General features: G+C 48.5%; 7 protein-coding genes across 7 annotated transcripts; all 7 read left to right on the forward strand.

Moving 5' to 3' along the window:
• The first annotated feature begins 1,495 nt into the window (after positions 1–1,495).
• BC939DRAFT_452734 (arginine N-methyltransferase 1.5-like protein) lies at positions 1,496–3,934 on the forward strand. The gene is made up of 5 exons (XM_051555836.1): positions 1,496–1,798; positions 1,873–2,851; positions 2,940–3,325; positions 3,410–3,532; positions 3,637–3,934. Exons 1-5 carry the CDS (start codon positions 1,525–1,527, stop codon positions 3,876–3,878), a joined length of 2,004 nt encoding a protein of 667 aa, XP_051411721.1. The 5' UTR covers positions 1,496–1,524; the 3' UTR covers positions 3,879–3,934.
• Positions 3,935–7,143, forward strand: BC939DRAFT_452737 (uncharacterized protein). Its single transcript, XM_051555837.1, has one exon. It carries the CDS (start codon positions 4,039–4,041, stop codon positions 6,931–6,933), a length of 2,895 nt encoding a protein of 964 aa, XP_051411722.1. The 5' UTR covers positions 3,935–4,038; the 3' UTR covers positions 6,934–7,143.
• A 1,069-nt stretch (positions 7,144–8,212) lies between these two features.
• BC939DRAFT_452739 (uncharacterized protein) lies at positions 8,213–9,131 on the forward strand. The gene has a single exon (XM_051555838.1). It carries the CDS (start codon positions 8,368–8,370, stop codon positions 9,079–9,081), a length of 714 nt encoding a protein of 237 aa, XP_051411723.1. The 5' UTR covers positions 8,213–8,367; the 3' UTR covers positions 9,082–9,131.
• A 588-nt stretch (positions 9,132–9,719) lies between these two features.
• Positions 9,720–10,946, forward strand: BC939DRAFT_171908 (uncharacterized protein). Its single transcript, XM_051550373.1, has one exon. It carries the CDS (start codon positions 9,897–9,899, stop codon positions 10,851–10,853), a length of 957 nt encoding a protein of 318 aa, XP_051411724.1. The 5' UTR covers positions 9,720–9,896; the 3' UTR covers positions 10,854–10,946.
• Positions 10,947–11,452: 506 nt separating this feature from the next.
• On the forward strand, positions 11,453–13,329 carry BC939DRAFT_452741 (uncharacterized protein). The gene has a single exon (XM_051555839.1). It carries the CDS (start codon positions 11,492–11,494, stop codon positions 13,241–13,243), a length of 1,752 nt encoding a protein of 583 aa, XP_051411725.1. The 5' UTR covers positions 11,453–11,491; the 3' UTR covers positions 13,244–13,329.
• Positions 13,330–15,526: 2,197 nt separating this feature from the next.
• Positions 15,527–16,329, forward strand: BC939DRAFT_477498 (uncharacterized protein; the record flags this gene model as incomplete). The annotated part of the gene is made up of 2 exons (XM_051558681.1): positions 15,527–15,589; positions 15,748–16,329. 2 exons carry the CDS (start codon positions 15,527–15,529, stop codon positions 16,327–16,329), a joined length of 645 nt encoding a protein of 214 aa, XP_051411726.1.
• Positions 16,108–17,402, forward strand: BC939DRAFT_171930 (uncharacterized protein). The gene is made up of 5 exons (XM_051550374.1): positions 16,108–16,426; positions 16,498–16,795; positions 16,959–16,984; positions 17,067–17,109; positions 17,208–17,402. Exons 1-5 carry the CDS (start codon positions 16,370–16,372, stop codon positions 17,237–17,239), a joined length of 456 nt encoding a protein of 151 aa, XP_051411727.1. The 5' UTR covers positions 16,108–16,369; the 3' UTR covers positions 17,240–17,402.
• The last annotated feature ends 164 nt before the right edge of the window (positions 17,403–17,566 follow it).

Consider the following 17,566-nt stretch of genomic DNA (forward strand, 5'->3'; position numbering starts at 1 on the left):
TACGGCAACACCTCTTTCCTTATTGTCATCTACTCAGCTGCAACTTAGTCTTCATCAAAGATGTCCAGAGATATTTAGTCTTAATGCGACCATTTTAACGCACGTATGAAGATATTAAAGCAATAACCGGACACTCTACGCGTGAGTGTTTCCATTTTGTCCATCACTTGATCAGCCATTGTCCAACAATCTAAAGAGCGGAAATACTGATGTAAAAAATTAACCAAGGCCGACAGGGTAGACATTGCCGTCAATGCGGACCTGAAGGCCTAGTACGGGCGGTATCGGGATGACTAACGCTGAGCTCAGAGCCCCTTTTCAAAAGTACACGCTCAAGGGATGACAGGCAAGGAAGAACTTAATGCGGGGATTAATGTATACAGTTGAAATTGAGAAGATTCTGTGTCAAGCCGTTGAAGATTATCTCTGGAAATAGGAGAGGTCTGTTGATGGTGCTGGTCAGGATTTGTCGAAATCGAGGACGTTTATGTAGCCAACACGGACATCGAACTGAAAGACAGATAGGGCTCCCGCGATCTAAACTAATGAGTATAGCTGGTCCTTCATCAGCATATCTGTTTAAATATCCATTGAGCGCGCAAGTAGAATCCGTGATAAAGTTTCAGCATGTTAGCTTGCAACAGCACCTTCGTCACGAAAATTGGAACGCGTTTGTAGCAAGCGTTCCTGCGTTATCTCCATCAACAGCAAGTGAAAAAGTTACTGCTCAGGTTCATCGTTTGCATAAACGAGGCCTACAAGGAGATGTTTTTCATTTTACGAGATACCGCAGTTTTTCTTTGATCCTTTTCTCGATAATGGTTCCCTCACGATTTGCCGGGATGTTCCTTTGAAATTCCACACTTACACAAACACGTCTCATCTTATTAGTTTCCCCAGTGCTTCAATGCATATTTTCTTTGAATGTACACCAATAGTCGTTTATTTCATAATTCAGTTGTTCAAGAGTCGCTGTCCTTTGTCGCTTGAAGGCTCCTTAGGCTAGTGTCGATCCCCGCTGATATAGGGACATAGAAGAAACTAAAATCAAAAATTAAACACGAAGGTAAATGGCTTTCGTAAGAAGAATAAATCTACAATACAATCGTAAAGTGAGGCATGAGTAAGACTGCCAACCGAGCCAACTGGTGGATCTCGCATCCGTGGATCGGTGTCTTCACCTCACAGTGCGACCAGAATAGAAATAGAATGAGCAATGAAATATCAACGGGTACGCAAATATGTGGATGGAACACTAGATATCGGCGCCGTAGACGACATGTGCCTTCGGCTTATAAGGTAGCAACGAGAGATCAACTTGAAGGGCTGCAGTTTACTTTATACTGCTTCGAGAAGTACGAAGGAATGGAGAGATTAAGGGTGCAGTGCGGTGAAGCACTCTGGGGGCGTTGATTTTTGACGCGTTGGATGGCACAGCCCACCAATTGCTACGACTGGAGTGTGACGCTCTGCAATACATCCCAGTGGTACAGCTGTAAACACTCAACACAACTTTTTTTCACCATGGCAATTTCATTCCAGCAGACTGCCGCCATGTCCCTGGAATCCGTACAGATCGGATTCATGCCCCCTACGGAGCGGGTCTCGGTCGAGAACCTTCTGCAGCTCGTCAGCTATGCCCAGTCCAAGGGCTTCGACTACATTGTGGCGCCCATGAACAGTCCTGCCTACCGTCGGGTTCTCTTTGAGGACGCAGGGCCCCTGGATCCTGCCATGGTAGCGTGGAGAGCTGGTCTCGAGGCGTTTAGGCCTGAAGACCTTGTCCTACGCACTGCAGGTACACCATAGCCGATCGTTTATTGTATATCAGCTCATTTTCCCAAACTAAACATGTATCGTTCATTCTGTTAGACAACTCGGACTTTATTGTTGCAACATTGACAGACTGGCAGGATTTTGATTCGCAAGATTTAAAAACGCGTCTTCATTCAGAATTGGCGCTGAAGCAACAGTTTAATTGGGCGTCGCATCTTGGACTAGGAGGCATGATGCTGCCGTATCCGCCCTCTTCGGAATCCTTGACCAATTATGGCCGCATTCTGACAGCTTCACTGTCTCTGCTGCCCTACACGACTTGTTGGTTCAGGGTTCCATGCATGGACCAAGAGCTGGAGAGGGATGTGGCGGAGGAGTTGCAGGGTATGAAGAGTTGGGAACGTTGGAACAGCCTTCGCAACATGGCCGGATCCGAATCAAAGCTGGGTGTAGCATTGGAACTGTCAGGCACATTGCCGACAGATCAGGTACTAGATCGCTGGTTCGCAGAACCTGTGAAGGTCATCGTATTACCAGAGAACGTCTTTTTGACCAACAACAAGGGATATCCGGTTCTCAGTAAACGCCACCAACATGTCGTCAGGAAGTTCTTAAAGTTCAAGCCGTATTTCATGATATCCTCCTGCACTATGCCCAAGCTGGTCCTGGACGAATTTTCAGATGATACAATGGAGCAAATCTTGGCTTCGCCGCACGCAGATTACATCAGGCATCTTCATCGGACACAGGAAGCACCAGGCGTGATCGATCAGTTTGCAACAGGATACCAGGACTATTTGCAAGCCCCGCTTCAGCCCCTCCAGGACAATCTCGAATCAAGCACTTATGAAACGTTTGAGAAAGACCCGATCAAATACCAGCAATATGAATTAGCCGTAGAACGGGCTTTACGGGATCGACCTGCTCCTATTAATGGCGAATCGGATGTAACCGTGATCATGGTTGTCGGAGCTGGACGTGGACCGTTGGTGAACTGCTCGCTCCGCGCAGCTGAGAAGGCCGGACGGAATGTGCGTATTTACGCTGTGGAGAAGAATCCGAATGCATTTGTCACGTAAGCCATTAAGCACACCGAAAGCAGCGAGTAATTTTATCCGATGCTTCAGGGGATATACTAACACCTTGAGGCGCTATACAAATAGGATACAGAATATGAAGGAGGCGTATTGGGGCGATCGCGTCAACATCGTGTTCTCGGATATGCGAACATGGAAGGCGCCTGAGCAGGCAGACATTCTTGTCAGTGAGCTACTCGGCTCGTTTGGCGATAATGAACTCTCACCAGAGTGCCTCGATGGTGCGCAAAAGGTTCTGAAGCCAGGTGGCATTTCCATCCCTGCCAATTACACGACGTTTGTCGCACCTATGTCCTCGAACAAGCTGCACGCGGATGTCTCTGCATACAAGGATTTGACACATTTTGAGACGTCGTACGTAGTGATGTTCAAGGCTGTCTCCTTGTTGGCGCAGCCAAAGCCGATCTGGATGTTTGAGCATCCAAACAGGACAGATATTCCATTAGGTCAAGGTAAGAAGGAAGCGCTGCTGGAGATGTCTACTGGACAAAGTCTCCATTCAATTTAACTTCGACTGTTCTATTTTGTCTTGATAGATCCTCTGAGTAACCACCATAATATTCGTTCAGGCTCGATTAATTTTATCTCGGAAACCAGTGGCATGGTGCATGGACTAGCAGGTTACTTTGAATCGGTGCTCTATAAAGACGTGACGCTCAGTAAGGGCCTGAACACCACTTGCTCCATTTGCATCAGATGTTTGCTCCGAGAAAAATGGGATTTCATTAGTAGCTGATATTGTTTTTATCTTTGGCACTGATAGGCATCAATCCTGCAACACACTCCCCGGGCATGTTTAGCTGGTTCCCCATATACTTCCCAATCAAGACCCCGTTATATGTGCCTGCAGGGGCCGGAGTCGTACTGGACTTTTGGCGACTCACGGATACGCGCAAAGTATGGTACGAGTGGCGGGTGAGCTGCCAGGTCGAGGGCCTGGGGACCATCCAATCGACTGCGCTGCATAATGTCGGAGGTCGCTCCAGCAGCATTGGGCTCTACTGAACCCAAACCAGGGGCAATGAAATAAAATACGACCGGCAACCCGTTTTCTCAGTGCAACCATGCCCCTCCTTCACTTCGTTTCTTTCCTCATACATCTCCCATCTTCATCATAAACCACAGTGTCATCTCTCATTCCCATCCGTCGGACAACCTTGACTAAATGGTAGATGCCAGGAGAAGAATCTCTGCCCGACTCCAGCCAGTGGCCGCGGCACTTGCTTCTGCACCTGGTTCTATCTCCAGCTCCAGTTCAGCATCGCCCTCGCGCCCGTCTCGGGTCACAGCCACAGCCACAGCCACAAAGGAAACCGCAAAAGCGCGAGCGAACGTACCTAAAGCATTGCAAAATACCGAGTTGTCAAGTTCTTCAGTAACAGCAGACGAGACATCATCGTTAGCAGAGCAGTCCGAGGAGGCATTGGATGCGGATACAACGAGCGACGGATTCAAGAGGAAGACAAAACGCAGTGCGACAGACAATCTGGTAAAAAAAAACACTTCGCCTTCAAAGCGCCAGAAGCCAGATGACGATGTGCACAATATATCAGAACAGTTAGAGGACGCTATGACAGATTCACTCTTGGAGTCTGTACTTCCTACTCCTTCTCAGCCGACGCCAGAAACACAGGAGACGACAGAGGAACAAGGACTCATGCAGGAGCAGTTCTTAGGACATCGCGCTACCAATCCGCTAGAATTACACGAGATTCGCACCAACGTCGCCCGGTTTCTGTCGCGTAGCGATATTCGAAACTGTCTTTTGGTCTGTGAATCTTGGTGGGAGTCCTTTCAGCCGTATCTCTGGATCGACCTTCGGCCAGTCTACCGCAATGTTTTGGGCGGCACAAATGATTATCCATCTTGCAAGCTGATGCGCAAGTACGGACATCTCATCAGGACGTTCGAATACAACGGCCATGGGACGGTGTTGCTGTCGATGATTTCATGCGAGAACATGTATGACATGTATTACAAAAACGAGGATATCGAATGGCACAAGACTGAAGAGGAGGAGGCAGAAGAGGAGAGCTGGATGTATGCAGATGATGACATGGATCCAGAGCTGTCCTTGAACCAAAGCGAGTCGCTGAGTGACTTTGAAGGGCGGATTGAGAGGAATAGTCTTGAGCGCAGGGAAAGGATGGCTCGAATGAAGGACGTCAAGGCGGCAAACAAGCGTCAGAACGAGGTCAGCCGATTTCTCAATGACGATACAGATTATCGCAAGCGCGTCTGCAACAACATCGAGCGGCTGATTTTCACGGACAAGAGGTTTTCGAGAGAACGAGGATGCCATTACAGGAACTGGATAAAGCTCATGCAGCTCAACCAAGCACACCTCCGCAGTCTGGAATTGACCTTTGCAATCCGATCGTTCGATGCCTACCGGGAGATTTTCACACAAATCGTGTCGCTGGAGAACCTGACGGAACTCACCCTGGTCGACAACGACATTGATAATAACAAAGTCAAACCCTTCCTGGAGACGATCTGCATACGACTGACCAAGCTGGAGCTCTCAAACGTTCGGATCGACTACGGGATCCTTCCAGGCCAGATTAGTCAGAATGCACAGGGGGTCCCGGAACATCAGATTCTACGGATGGAAAAGATGAGGACTTTGACATTTTTCAGGGTTAATGCCAGGAATGACGCGTTCGCACTGGAGTTCCTCAAGCAATGTCCCAACCTAACCGACTTGGCGTTTCGTCCGCAGTGGGGGATGTCCATGAAGGAGTTCTCTGGGCTCTTGAGCGAAAAGCTATCAGGCGTGACACACCTCACATTTCGCGCTCCCGGATCGTCGGATATGGACATGTCCCTGATTATCAAGTCATTGCCGATGCTGCAAAAGCTGAATGTCTCGGGAACGACATTTGGGCTGATGGCGACCAACATGTTATCAACTCGGCACACTTTCACGCTCTCATATCTAGATCTTCGAGTCTGCTCACAGGTGACAGGCTCAATGATTCAACGAATTTTGGGCGAAAGTCGGAACTTAAAGGTCTTTTTTGCGGATGTTATTCGAGCCAAGGACATTGTCACCAACTCGGTATATCCTACATGGGCCTGCATTGGATTAAGAGAGCTGACACTGGATATCCGAGGAGATCCCAACGATACTGAGATTGTGCGGAAGGTCTACAAGCAGCTTGCCCAGCTTACGTGCCTGGAGCATCTAGACATCAGTCAGTCCTCCCACGCAGGCGCGGCCCACTCTTTCCCACCCGAGGAAAAGTCAAATTGTCTGACGCTGAAGTTAGGGTCGGGACTACGGGAACTGCGGACGTTGGTGCATATGAATCGGCTTGTCTATCGTGGGATCGCGCGCAGCGAAGTAGGTCTGGCGGAACTGCAGTGGATGGCGAAGGCATGGCCACAGCTAGGTCAGATTGGTGGCAAGTTGAAGTCAAGAAAGCTGAGTTATTATAACCCTAATGTCCACCCGAAAGAGGAGCGCGAACCAACACCTGCGTGCGAATGTGAGCACGACAACAACAGTGGCAACGGCAGCGATGATATTGGAACCAACAGCGCGATTTACGATAGCGCCAGTGCAGCATGCGGGCGTATGAGTCGTCGAAGCGGGATATTGTACCTCACCGGCGAAACCAACATCGCCCCTGCCGTATCTAATCCCGGAGGAGGCACATCAAACACTGTGAACGTTGCCTCGTCCTCCTTGTTTACATCCGATGCCTCGTCATCTCATTCTATGCCCTCCGTGTCCAGAACCACCGTAGCCAACAACAGTAACAGCGAAAACAGCAGCAACGGACGCTCTTTTATAACGGATGCTAATCCCAAGCGCAAGCCGCCTTTCAATAAGGTCAAGCACGATGCACCACCGAATCTCTTAGCACAGGAGCTCCGACGTTTGAATCTTCACCATCGAATCAAGGTGATCTGGCACTACGAGGACAGAGTTCCGGCGAGTCAGCGAAAGCGGCAGAGGCTGTTGCAAGGAGAGTCGTCTGATGATGATATGGAACGCCTTCGCCCGGGGCAATTGGACCCAAGGTATCGAGGCAACTTCCGGGACTTTATCTGAGGGCTCGACTAAGTTTTACTTTGGCTCCATTTGGTTTTAATCTGAATACATCCCGCTCTTAATCTTTCTCCTGTAACGCGGGGACATTTATATACCGGTCTGCTGCTGTGCTTTCCCCTAAGAGCGTGGTTACATTACGAGGGAAGCATTCCACAATATATCCGTCAGTTCAATGAACGTGTCGAGCGAAGCGTCTACTTTCGCAAGAGCCGCTGGCATGTCCGTATTGTTTACGCTCTTTTCTTCGCAACGATGATAAATGGCAATTTTATTGAGATATGCCTGGAGATGCATTGCAGCTTATAGTTACGTTTCCTTGTGGAATTCTGTCATCTGTGAGAATTTGATGTTGCTATGGGGGCTGATTGTCAAGCGGAGAAAGGCGTTCAAGAATCGTTTGTGAATCCTTCCAAACACCGCTCCTGGTTTTTTTTTTTTTTAATCGCGTGTGGTTTCGCCCTTTGGAAGAGGATAAAGGACAGGGAAGTTAGCTGTGTTGGTTGGCGATGATGGGTTCAAAAGCGGGCTTTTTTTATACAGGGACAATGACCAGATCAACAGCATTCATAGCCCTTATTCCGAACATGAGTTTTCGTGAGTAGGCGCTGCAGAATGAGAGTACAAGGCAGTACAGAAAATAGCGCCAGGGGGTACGCGACTTTCGACGCTACACGCATGCTCTTCACGGTTGCGGTTATGCTGAGCACGTTTTGCCACTATTTCCTGCACTATTCAACGCCGTTCTATTACTGCACTTGTCAACGGGAACGAATGGTTGACCATGCGCCACATGGCATCGTATCCCTGTTTCAGCATGGTTAAATGATTCGCCTGGAGGGACTACAGGAAGCCGGGTCGGATCGTGTTATATATCAGGAATGAAAAGATCGCGTCCATTGGGCGCCAAACCTAAAAAAGGCTCAAAAAGGTGTGACAAAAAGGCACTGCATATCACATGAGCTGAGCAATCGCCGCGAATCAGAAGTGCAGGAACGCGTAAGCGCCCAAAGGATCATGCTAGAACGAATATTGAAGGAAAAGGAAAATCCCGCAGCCCGACCACGATGATCGTGGTCGGGACGGGGTCCGCAATGAGCTGTAGAGTATATTGGATGGTGTAGCACTATGTCGAACGAATAGGGGAAACGAATATGTCTACGATCGGGACTGGTCGTACGAATTGGTGGCAAGCAGGCGGGCGATGGTGGTGGCGGTGGTTTGTGCACCAGCAGAAGGAGTCCCGGGGGGATGGCCGGTGCCTTTTTATGACTTTCCTTCCCTTCCCTTTCTCTCCCTTCTCTCCTTTCATTTCTCCCTTTTCCTTCCCTCTTCACCCTTCAATTGACATTCTATCACCATTCCCGCACTCGCACTTCACCCTCACCCATCCATTCCTGGCACCCTACCATATCCTCTGTCGTCGAGCCCGGCATTATGTCGAACCCCAATCCACCTTTCGGCGACTTCCTGGAGCTGGATTTGATGGACACCACCACCAACGACGTGTTCTCGTTTCTCTTCAACAACGACGACCTGAACGCATCATTCGTTGTGCCAAGTACGGTTCCCAGCCTGGATACCCCCATGGATCTGTCTTCATTCAATCCCCTGAGCAGCCCTGACGCATCCGACGCACCTACCCCGACCGATATTTGCAGTGCTACTACCAGCATTAGCACAAACACAAGCATAGACACCAGCATCATTCGTGACACAGACATCAACAGTATCAAGAAAACACAACAAGATGATATCCAGATGTTGCTCGCAATGAACCGTCAGCTGCAAGAACAGCTGCGACTGCAACAGCAGCAACAACATCTTCTGCTTCAGGAACAGCAACGCCTGCAAGAAAAGCAATTATCTCAGTCTTCAGTGACCACGGATACTGTCAATGCGCAGACATCGGTCATCGATAATAGCGCCATTGTTGCGCAACTGATCACTGCTAACTCACTTTCTGCCATGCCAACTACACCGGTAGTTGCTGCAGTACCGGTATCAGCGCCTAAGGGCCCGAAGACAGCGGCTCCTGAACCAAGCACCACATCGATTGCAACCGCATTTGCGGCTGCCGATGCACAGAGTAAGGGCGACTCTCTAAGGCCAATTGTCAACTACTGCATTACACAATTCATTTTTGTCTAACCTTGTATGGTCACCATTTGGTTCCAGTCGCAGCTCTCCTCAGTTCTTCCAAGGCTGCCATCGCCGTTGCTACCACTACCGCCACTACCGATACTACTATCACTCCTGCATTGATAGGTACCAAGCGGCCGAGCCCAGAGCCAGCTCCGGCTGCAAAAAAGATTGCCAAAATAGAGATGGGATCCGTCCAGAAGACATCGCCAGCATCTACCTCAAACGCTTCGACTTCCTCATCAACGACTTCTTTCAACACGACTCTGTCAACAGCAACACTGCAATTCCTTTTGCAGCAGCAGACGCAGACACCGTTGGTTCCAAAGTTGTTCACGGGCAAACTTATGCCGGAAGAGATCGAGGCAACACTCGCACGTTTACTGGAATCAACAAAACACTTGCTTTTGGCTCCGCAGGAGCCCGCAACTAAAGAAGATTCTCCTGTCTCGGATTCAGAGGAAGACATGGATGAGGCGTGCGAAGGCGAGAAAACTAGTGGGCAGCCTGTGGGTCAGACGCATGGATTAAAGACACAACCTGGGATCAAGACGGACGATATCCCGTCATCCTCTGATCTGAAAAAGATGACCTCCAAGGAGAGGCGACAGCTTCGTAACAAGATCTCGGCAAGAAACTTCAGAGTCAGGAGAAAGGGTGAGTGTAACGAACTTCCTGTTGCATCGAGCGTGTCCATTGGATGACTAGCGAATTCTGGCTGACATTGCATTGTATAATCGTCGACATCACCAGAATACATTGGACAATTGGAGGGTCAAGTGGAGCAGCACAAGACAGAGGCAAGGCACTTACGAGAAGCCGTGATGGTCGTTCACGAAGATAATAAGCGTCTCAAAGCGGAACTGGAGGAGGTCAAGCAGCAGTTGGCACAGACAACGATCGCAAATGTCTCCGCTACCATCGCCCCTCAACAGGCAATCTCGACACCTGCGACAGCACTTTCGGACAAGAGCCAGTCATTGCTGGCGTCCATCCTCACCCGAACTGCATTCAACACCAATGCTAAGAGCAATTCTACGCTCACTCTCTCAAGATCAGAGTCGCCTATTCTTACCCCGAACCTCAACAAGGATGTACCGAATTCCTCATCTGTCAATGGCAAATCCTGGAAGGACAAGAACCCTGTCTATATTCACAAAGCGCTTGTCCCAGAGATTTGCATTGGAGATCAGTTTCAGTTTGATCCGAAGGGTGCTTGGTCCAAGGAGGATGAGATGTGGGATTGTTCTTGGCTTAACCTGGAACGAACGCCCAAGGAGTTGTCAAAGGCAGATATCAACCCATTCTTGGCATCGACTGTAGTATATGAGCTGATGCAGACATATGCGGCCGTCACTCTGGATATGATGCCCCTGCTTAAGGGCGAATACTCACCACGTACCCTCGCTCATGGTGAGAGCGGGGCTTCTGTGCAGGATTACGAGAGCGACAGGCGCATGGACGAAGCAGTCGAGTGGCAAAAGCAGCAGGAGCTGTGCACTCGTGTCCAGGGATTGACTTCTACCGCTCGCAAAACGGATATCGACACGGATGAGTTGCCGGAGGAGGGTTTCCGGATGCTGTTCAATTCCAGCGATATCGCTCCCACTCCATCGACACCGTTCTCATGCCCTTCCGCCTCAGAATCGTTTCTGGATGAGGACCCCAACATGCTGGAATGGCTATACGAGTCGATGGTCGCGTGTCTTGTAGGCTTAAATGTACAAAATACCGGAGATCAACAGATATATCTGCCTTTCTCAGAAGTCCATTACGCGTAATGGCCTCACCAAGTCTCATTGTGCCTATTTGTTGTATATTATTTAACTCATCTGTAAATCAAACATTAAATAAACACATCACTGATAAACTACAATATAGGACAGAAGAAAAGTATCACCTTTATAGAGGGCCTTTTTTCAACATTTGCTCAGTTCTATCTTAAGGCTAGTTGCTTGATTGACGCATCCTCTGGAGACTATGTTACAAAGCAGAGTGTAGTCGGCACGCCTTCCTCCTCCAACGACCGATCATCAGAAGAGTCGAGCGGATAGGCGATCCAGCGACAGCACTTTGAGGATAGTTGGTCCAACCTGAGGTAAGAGTGCAGTGAGCTCAAATAGGGTTCATTTCAGACGTCGTTCATGGACTAGTGATGAGAGAACCATCGGCTTACAATAACACTCCAATTTTTTTTTAAGGCAAAGCCCTGCGGCTATTTTATTTTAGGTTTCGGAAGCATCGCCTATAGCTTCAGGGTAGAATTGCTGTGTTTGGCGTTTGATGGTCACTTCACCCATACCACAAACCTTAATCGGTGAGCGACTGAAACCTACTACAATTTATATTAGATTATCCTTGTATGACAATGTCCCATGGAATAATCACAATAGCGACTGTCGCTTTCATCAAGCAGCCAATGGCGGACAAAGATGGCACACACGAAGGACCACCCCATCGCAGGTTGCAAGATCCCCTACATCTGCCCGAGATCCTCATTCTCATCGGACGACATCTGTGTCAGGATGACATTACCTCATGCGTGCGCGTCTCTCGCGCATGGCACAGCGCGATGGAGCCCTTCCTCTGGAAGAGCGTTTCGATGGTCCACGACTCTACACCCTTCACAGACGATGCATCCCTATACCCAGATGCAGCCTCTATGCTCAGGAACGTCTGCCGCATCAAATCTCTGGAGCTCACTGGCGTTTCTATGTCGCAACGTATGCACATGATGGTGCCCTCACTCCAAGACCAGCTCGTTCACCTATCCGTTGCTCACTACTCGTCGGATGTGGATCAGATTCTCGCCCAAAACTCAAAAACCTTACAATCGTTTGTTTGCAGCGACGTTGCTGCAGTTCTGCAGAGACCACCGCATCAACTCTTCATGCCGCCAGTTCCCCGTCTTCAAGGAGTAACCGCTTTCTGGGACAGGATGGTCAGCCTAGACCGCCTCCATACCCTGAGCTTGACCCACGTCCCAGTTTACAAAGCACAACAGGAAACATTCTTTACGGTTTGCAATCGACTGACCAGTTTGACTCTGCAGCGGGGATCCGGCACTTTTGATATGTACCCGCCCACGAAGCAGCCCTTCACCAGGATGAGGCGCCTTGCACTACGGAGGAACTCGATGGCATTCCGCGGTCAATTTCGGTTTATTACACAATGTCCTAACCTCGAGCATTTTGCTTGGATCTCGAGCCAGGCCTCGCTCTTTAACTCGCTCATGTTCCACATCACCACCCTACCAGAAGAAGAGCCCTGTCGAATTGTCTCCCTCGATCTCTCGTACACAGATATGTATGACAAAGATTTCGCTCAGGTTCTGTCGTGCTTTCCGAGACTTAAACGTCTGATCGCTGTCGCATCACTTTTTGGTGAGTCCTGCAGCGAGCAGGTAGTATACTTCATGTCCGAGACTCTGGAAGAGCTCGATGTACGATGTTGTAGAAATGCCAGCAGCGCCCTTATCCAGGTCATCCTGATGTTGTGCAAGAACCTGAAGCGGTTTAGGGCAGACCATTTCTCAGCGCGAGTCATGGCCGCACTTCCTAATCAGGAGATAGCGTTGTGGCCGCAATTACGACTCTTTCAGGAGGCACGTACGTGGTTTGCATCGTCCATGATTATGTCTGTCGCATCGGTGCCGAATCCTGAGGCCGGTTCTCAAGGGTCCGAAGGTACCTCGACGCCGGGGGGAGGATTGCGCTCAGAATGGATCTGGGCGTGTGTGGGGCTAGAGGAATTGGAGTTAGGGGTGAATGACCTTGGGGACGATGATGATTCGATGGTGGACGTACTCTGCAGCCAGCTTGGTGCTTTGATCCACCTTCGGAGACTTGTTCTTGGCTGGCGTTGTGCTGCAGCAATAAAAATACAGTATAAAGGGACTCGGCTTGCGAATGAGAGGAAGAAGGTAGCGACGCTCGACCTCGGTTTGAGTGGTGGGCTGAGTAAACTGGGCTCGCTGACAAAGCTAAGGGTCTTGGACGTGCGCAAAATGGATCGGTTGTCGTTGACAGTTAGGGACGTGCGTTGGGTGGGCCAGCACTGGAGATCATTGCGAAGGATTTATGGGAGACTGATCGAGGGGTCAGAGGAATCGGCAAACATTCTTCAACTTTTGAGAACAGATTATCCACACATCTGCCTGTCCATTACATGAAATAACACTTTACTAGTAACGTCTGCGTGCAATTCAGAGGAATACGTGGTCAGAAGGCATATTATTAATACAACAAGCAAAGCAAGCAAAGACAGAATGGCTGTAACTTACAGATTGTTCATGGAGCTTTCAAGCCCATTAAAGCGTGTTGTTCTAGCGATGGCCTCGCGGCTCCTACTGTGGTCTGCATTCGGTGACTGATGGGCCGGGGCCTGCTGGCGTTTGACGCTTCTGGCCCTTGTTCACTGCGACTGGTGTTGACAGGTCCTGGTCAACTGCTCGTTTTCTGCTCCTGCTCGCTGTTACAGATATGAACGGACCCAGGGCTGCTGCTGTTGTTGTAGGACTTTGCAAGGGCCTGTCTTTGTCGGGCCTCTTCTGATTCTGTAGCTGCGCTTGGCATACGCGAGCTATGTTCCCGCTCCCCTCTGCATCGCTCGCGAAGAACTACATTATCCCCAGTTGCCTTCATCCGGCCCTCTGATTTACCTGCCATGCGCAAGATACCCTTGACGGAATGATCCAAACATGCAGCCTGCGCTTTTTTTTTTTGCGTACCCTTTCTTTTTTCTAAACCATTTGTGTCCAGAACATTGATTTCGCTGTTAATGTTGTTGGTGCTCAGAGAATATCTGCTGCTGCTGTCGCTACTGGAGGTGGTGCTGTGAATTAACAAGCGTTGCGCATTTAAGGATGTTTCCGTTTCTTCATCTTCCTTCCCTTTTATTCTTGGCCACTGGTACATCCTCTACCCTCACCTTTGCCCCTTCGCCTTGAACCACCCACCGCTTCTGCAGTTAAAATTGTTGCACTGGAACTTCTCTGAACTCCTTTCGCTCTATTCGAGCATAACTTCACTTCCATCTAATTTGCTTGTCCCAAGATAAGTGCAATCCTTCACTCCCTGTCCTTTCTATCTTTCCTTCATTCTTCTCCTGCCTTTCTCCTGTCTTTCTCTGCCCATCTGTTGGTGTCTCTCCATTTTTCATCCTTCAAATTGCGACATAGTCTTTTAGCCCTCGCTTCTCTCGATTCAATCAACTTTTTTTTTTTTTTTTTTTTTTTTTTTTTTTGCTTCGCTTCGCCCTTGGCTTGTATGGCTCTTTCTCATGACAACAGCTGCTTCTCGAAATGAATTCGGTCTCCCATCCTCTGCAACCCCTGCGGTCCGTACTTCCTCAGTTCTCATACGATACTCAAACCACTGTCTTCTTCTGTGGTATCTCAATATGGATCCTACGATCAACAAACAGAGGACGCTCGGAAAAAGACCGTTCTTAAACATTTTATTGCTGCTGTTCGTAGCGTCGGCCGGGAAAAATACTATCGTGACTGGCGCCGCCAGCCCTGGACTCAGGAGCGCGGCCTGCGCTTTTGGGTTTAATAACACCTTCTATATCCTACAGTCCTTTTTGTGAAATAGCCGAACTTTCATAGTAAAAGTTGGGCTATTTCGACTGAATTGAAATACATACACGAGGCTATTCATTTTTTTGCAAGGATTTAAGAGGTCACATGATGAGTTTATTTCTAGTAAGATTTACGAATCAAATACCGTGCTGTTTTTCGGTAGCTCGCGTTCTCATCTCCAAGCAAAGTGAGAGTGAGAATGACACGCGTTTTGATGTAGTCATGAGCGTAAAGATTGCAGGGAAATAACGTATTTCAGCCATCACAAAAAATGAATAGCCTCGTGTATGTATTTCAATTCAGTCGAAATAGCCCAACTTTTACTATGAAAGTTCGGCTATTTCGCAAAAAGGACTGTAGGAGGGGTGGTTAGGTAGACTAACTATAAACATAAATTAGAGTCCGCGCCAAAAAGTCGAATTTAAATAACTTCCTTTTTTGAACTACACTCCTTTTTGCAGAAAAATCCCACTTTACTATGAAAAGTGGGATCTTTTCCACTGAATTGAAAATATAAGGAGGTGTTATTCAGTCCATCTTTATTTCTGCTTGGATTTACGGATCACCAATCGCGCTGCTTTTCGGGGAAAAGTGAGAGAGAGAATAAGTGTGGGGATATAAGGTAGGGTCACCGCCATCACAAAACTGAATAACACCCCTTATATTTTCAATTCAGTGGAAAAAATGCACATTTCACTATGAAAAGTGCATTATTCTGCAAAAAGGACTGTAGTCAAAATTTTACGTACGAAGAGATTGTAAGAGATTCTATCTTTTTCTCACTCTCTGCGTCTCGGACGCGTTCACCTCGCTAGGCGAATTGTTGCCGTCCTCACCTTCGTCCACCTCGTCCTCTTCGTCGGTCTTCTCATCATGATGACTCCCATGGCCATTCTGAATGGCATTGCATGTGAGTGCTCTGGCTCAGTTCCTAGCGTACGTGAAAAAATCCCTCACGTGGAGAATGATGCCGAATGAATTGAAAATTTTTATTGTAAAATTATTTGCGCTGGGACTTTTTGACGCGGACTCTATTAGTGTTCCTTCCAGAGACACAAGGATTGACAAGGTCCGTTCTATCCATTGTTCTATAGATGGATATCACACAGGGGTTCCCCATCTTTGTCAGTAGGCCTCTGCCGATCACTAACGATACCACGGTCCCAGTCTGGACTCCGCTAGACGCCCCTCCAAATTGTCAGCGTATGAGCGCCCATGACGCACCGCCGCAGTTCGACTGTGCCTGGACCAACGATGGAAAGGCGTTCCTATTCGGCAACAATATTGGATTGGCCATGTACGACATTATTACAGGCAATTGGGATTTCAATCCACTCATCTTTGAGACGGCCGGTCTTTTTGTATCTAACTTGCAAAACCAAAAGGGTCTCCGCGCAGCTGTCCATTCGGATGGCTACACCATTTCCGTAGTCGTGACCTCGTCACCCGTCTACATGGCGCTGGACTCGCGTACCAAATCCATCCAAGGCGTCGACATCCCCGGGTTTACTCAGGATCTTCATAGCTTCTGCATAGGCGTCCCTTCAGGGGCATCTCAGCCGATATTATGTAGAGGATCGGTCTTTGGTGTCTACTCCGCGAACCGTCACCAAGTTTACTCCACTGGCAGTACTTCTCCTATCCTTTTTACAATCCTGCCGGTTCCACAAGACTGATGCTCACTTATACTCTACAAAAACGGCTTCTTCGTCAACCATGGTTACCTGCAATCGTATACATTTCAAGATCCCAATGCAACCGCTACCAGTCCAGGTATATCCTACTATGGTGCAAAAACGTGTTTTTGGATCACTTCATTAAACAACCACATGATCCCATATCAGGCAAGATGGTATAGAGCAGCGGCGGTGATACCAGAAACAAATACGATCGTTTTCTATGGAGGTGGCTCACCTTCAGTAAACCTTATGAGTGATATTGTCATCTTCGATATGATAAATACCATTTGGGTTGGAAGCTTGGATCCAGCTACGGATGGTTACTACATGCCTACACTCACCGGCACCTCAAGCCCGACTGATACTAGCACGAAACCCGCGGCGGCTTTAGATGGAAGAACAATCACTAGCCTTATCATTGGGTGCATCGTTGTTATTACCGTACTTGAGAGGACGGCCGCAGGTCAGTAAATCACTCTCGCACAGCCAGGTACATGTCAACTTATCTCTGCAAAACATTGTGCTGCTCTCGAAACTGGCTTTTTTTTTTTTTTTTTTTTTTTTTTTGGAGTAGAAGCCAGTATTACACCAAGATATTAACCAGCCTGATCATGCCTTGCCCTTAGATGCAGCAAGCTATAAGGTGGAAGATGTAAGTTCTTTGATCTTTACTGGTTCTATTCGTATGGGAATGCCAGGGATAAAACATAATCATAAACTATTCCCTGGAACAGATACACCCCGCCTTCCGCCGGAGACTCAGCTACCTCTCGAATGGTGCGTATAACCTCACTACAGTATATCCCTCCTGGCTGTACCCCAATCCACCCAAACTGCTCCACAACCTGTACTTTAGCAGTTAATCATATCTGTAGTCCAACTAATAACTAGTGAAGCCACGCGTTAAAGATGGAATTGATACGCGAACTTCGCGCCAAGAAGCATGCACCATAAACTGTTATCGCTGCAAGCGATGCACATACAGGGATTGAGCTGCTCCACACTCTACACGCGTACGCGTATTTTTCGGCTTCTCTGGTTTGTACAAGCCACTGAAGTCCTCCTCTCCTCCACTCCTCCAGCAACACATCCTCCACGAAGTTCATCCTGCACCCATTGTGACAAACCCCCACACAGCGGCAGCTCTTTGACAACACAGCCAACACACACGTAAGACGACTTATCTTCTGCCACAAGGACATATCCCACCGCGGTCTCTTTCTTTACATCATGT

The sequence above is a fragment of the Gamsiella multidivaricata genome, assembly GCF_025024155.1.
Source record: "Gamsiella multidivaricata strain RSA 2152 chromosome Unknown BC939scaffold_36, whole genome shotgun sequence".
NCBI classification, from domain to species: Eukaryota; Fungi; Mortierellomycota; class Mortierellomycetes; order Mortierellales; family Mortierellaceae; genus Gamsiella; species Gamsiella multidivaricata.